Source organism: Miscanthus floridulus, chromosome 4 (genome assembly GCF_019320115.1).
Source record: "Miscanthus floridulus cultivar M001 chromosome 4, ASM1932011v1, whole genome shotgun sequence".
In the NCBI taxonomy this organism is placed as follows: domain Eukaryota; kingdom Viridiplantae; phylum Streptophyta; class Magnoliopsida; order Poales; family Poaceae; genus Miscanthus; species Miscanthus floridulus.
The window spans coordinates 113,373,960-113,377,128 of NC_089583.1; the positions used below are offsets into that span (position 1 = coordinate 113,373,960).

At 54.6% G+C, this 3,169-nt stretch overlaps 1 protein-coding gene across 1 annotated transcript; it reads right to left on the bottom strand.

The window, feature by feature from the left end:
- Positions 1–1,081: 1,081 nt before the first annotated feature.
- Positions 1,082–2,311, bottom strand: LOC136552686 (cytosolic sulfotransferase 5-like). The gene has a single exon (XM_066544250.1). The coding sequence runs from the start codon at positions 2,247–2,249 to the stop codon at positions 1,227–1,229; it is 1,023 nt and encodes a 340-aa protein (XP_066400347.1). The 5' UTR covers positions 2,250–2,311; the 3' UTR covers positions 1,082–1,226.
- Between the last annotated feature and the right edge of the window lie 858 nt (positions 2,312–3,169).

Genomic DNA, 3,169 nt, shown 5'->3' on the forward strand with positions numbered 1-3,169 from the left:
TGCAGGCGGAGGCGGAGCCGGAGCCTCTTATGGAGTTCCCACCGATTCGTTCCCCTTCCCCAACACGCATGGGCGTTTCGCGTACGCTTCGTGTCCCTCCTTCCGGGAGCGGCGGAGACGGCAGCAATTGCCCACCCATGAGAATGCAGAGCACTGAAGGCCAGCAGACGCCTGGCGTACCTCCGTACCTCGATGTGCCGCCGCAGCCTACTACAAATAGATGACCCCTCTCTCGAAGACCTGCCGCGCCCGCACTGCCAGAAGCTTGCTTGATCTGATCATCACTCTCCTCCAAGCAACAGCTGCTGCGCCATCGCCAACATGTGGTCCGCGGTGTTGGGAGCTCTGTTCTCCTATGTCGTGATGTCGGTGATCTCCTACGTGTTCATGGCCGTCGCGGCCTGGTGGGTGAAGTGATCGGCTCCCTTGTCCTGATGATGGCCGTCGCCGCGTTTGCTCGCTGGCGCTAGCCCGGCGAGCTAGAAATAAATAAAACAAATCGAGCCCGTGGTGACGGCGCCATCCTGGTTTCGTCTTTGCTTTCACGAATCACGGATATGTAATTCCGCTTTCAGTTTCTATAATGTTCTAGTAAATTGTCTGAATCCTCCTCTTGTGCCCGTGCTTGCCTCTCGTGTTTGGTCGATCAATGATCTTGATTTATATTGTTATTCATTCACTACGGATGCCACGATCTTGAGTGTTCATCCAGGATACACATCTTCTGCAACTGAAAGATAAACTTCACCCACTCCGATCTGGTGATCTCGGTCGTTGGGCTTAGGTACTTGTACTTCCCTTCCTGGCAGGCTATTGTTGATTCAGCAGCCACCAGATCCATATCATTCGCCCGCCCGTACCAGCCGCGTCAGGCACCGTACTCCCGCCTCCCGGCACGGCAAGCGGCGACCCGTAGGCATGAAACAGAAGATGAACTCACTTCGATTCGGAGTCGGTGCCATGACGACGCTTACTCGGCAAAGTGGCCGGGCCGCAGCATCGTCCCCCGTTCTAATGGAACTATGGATCGCTAGTCAGCCTCCACCAGTAAATAATTTGATCGAATCTCATGTGACCAATATAAAAAATCTTTCTTTATTCCACATTTGCATTACCGTATATTCCTCCAGGTCCGAGAAGAGGATCACCATGCTCACGTACACTTTTATTCAAACACAAGCCGCCAACCGAATCGCAAATCCAAAAGCGTCAACTTCTCGAAATGATCACGGGAAGGCGAGCCCCGTTCCTCGGAGCTTCTCACGGAAGATCTCGTCCAGCCGCGCCGCCATCTCTGGCGTCATGTGGTTCGCCCAGTCCCCGGCGACACCCTTCCGGAAGAATGCGTCGCGCGGCATGGCGCGGTACCTCCCCGCGGTGCCGCTACCAGGCCTGTTCACCTCCAGCGCCTTCATCTCATCGAAGCTGCACAGCTCCACGACGTCCGCGACGTCCTCGGCGGCCGAGAACGGGCACCCCATGAACTCGGCCAGCCGCTGCACGTTGCCGGCGGGGTCGTGCAGCAGGTCCTCGTACCTGAGGAAGAGCGCCCTGTCCGGGCACGCCACGCTCGCGCGCCAGTAGGAGAGGACGTGGTCCCACACCGGGCCGGCCACCACGGTGCCGTCGCAGACGGACTCGAACGTGTCGGCGAACGAGAGGTCCGGCTTCGCGCGCCGGAGGAAGTGCCAGAGCGAGACCACCATGTCCTTGGGGTCCCTGCACACGTACGCGACCCTGCACCCGGTGACGACGGGCGCCGGGAGCAGGGCGTAGGGCAGGTGCGTGTTCATCAGCCGCGGCGACGGGAGCGCGTCGAGCTTCGCGTCCTCCCCGGTGGCGAAGATGTCGTCGATGAACGGGACGCAGTCGTGCGGGTTGAGCCGGCGGAGCGGGTGCCCCGCGCTGGCCGGCGGGTACGCCGTACGCGCCGCCGTGGCGAAGGCCAGCGCCTTCAGCCACGTGGTGCCACACTTGGGGTAGCTGGCCAGGATCACGTCGTCGGGGCGCGGCGCGAAGCGGCGCTGGAACACGATGGTCCCCGGCACCCAGTGCTCCGGCAGCCAGAAGCCCTGGTACAGGCGCAGCTCCAGGATGGACTGCTCCCTGCGCGGCAGGGAGGCCACGAGGTCGCCGAACTCCTCCTTGGGAGTGTGCTCCGGGACCGTGCCATCGTCGACGTCGTTGAACGGGACGGGGCCGGACGGAGCCACCGAGTTGGAGGCGGCGGCGGCGGCGGCGGCGGCCATGGAAGTGATGAGAAGCCGAGGGCGCGCGCGTGGAGGCAGAGAAGTGAAGCAAGTGCTCTGTCACCGACTGACAGTGTGGTTTCCGGGCGAGTGGTCGCGCGTATATAACGAATATGGTGAGGTGGACAAATCATGCAAGCTCCTCTGAACTTTACTGATATTGTTTAAATCCAAGACCTAAAGTCTTAGGGTGTCACGTAGAGTGTTAAATAAGAATATTGTATGGGTGTTTGGATATTAATAAAAAACAAATAACAAAATTCGTCAGTAATCCTGCGAGACGAATTTATTAAAACCTAATTAATCTGTTATTAGCATATGTGTTACTGTAGCACCATGTTGTCAAATTATGAACTAATTAGGCTTAAAAGATTTGTCTCGCAAATTAGTCGCAAACTGTATAATTAATTATTTTTTTAATCTATATTTAATACTTTACGTATGTATTAAATATTTGATGAGACATGAACTAAACTTTAAGAGGAGAAACTAAACAAGACCCTGATAAGGATCAAGCAAAATTGGACTTGGCTGCTGACCACGTGGTCTAGAGTTTTTCTGTTTAACAATGAGCCGGGTGCTAACTTGGCGCGCCCGTCAAGACAAGCAGCAAGGCTCCAAAGTCCAAGCCCCCATCCATCCGCTTCAGAATTCTGCGTATTTTGACCGCTTTTCTGTTATTTGCTTATTTTCAGAAATGTCTCTATCCAAATTCTGTGTAGTTTCAACTTACAACTTACTACTAGTACATTCACTTTTGCTCCCTAGCTGTGTCTCAGCGCCAGAGACATTTCTGAAAATAAGCAAATATTACACATTGCTTATTATACCCATCCATCCATCCATCCATTGTACTTTCAACTTACAACTTACTACTAGTCACTTAGAATTTTTAAGATTTTTTTTTCAAGCTGGCAAGA

Bases quoted from the DNA above. Each gene is read 5' to 3' on its own strand.
- LOC136552686 (XM_066544250.1), bottom strand. From the start codon at position 2,249: ATGGCCGCCGCCGCCGCCGCCGCCGCCTCCAACTCGGTGGCTCCGTCC.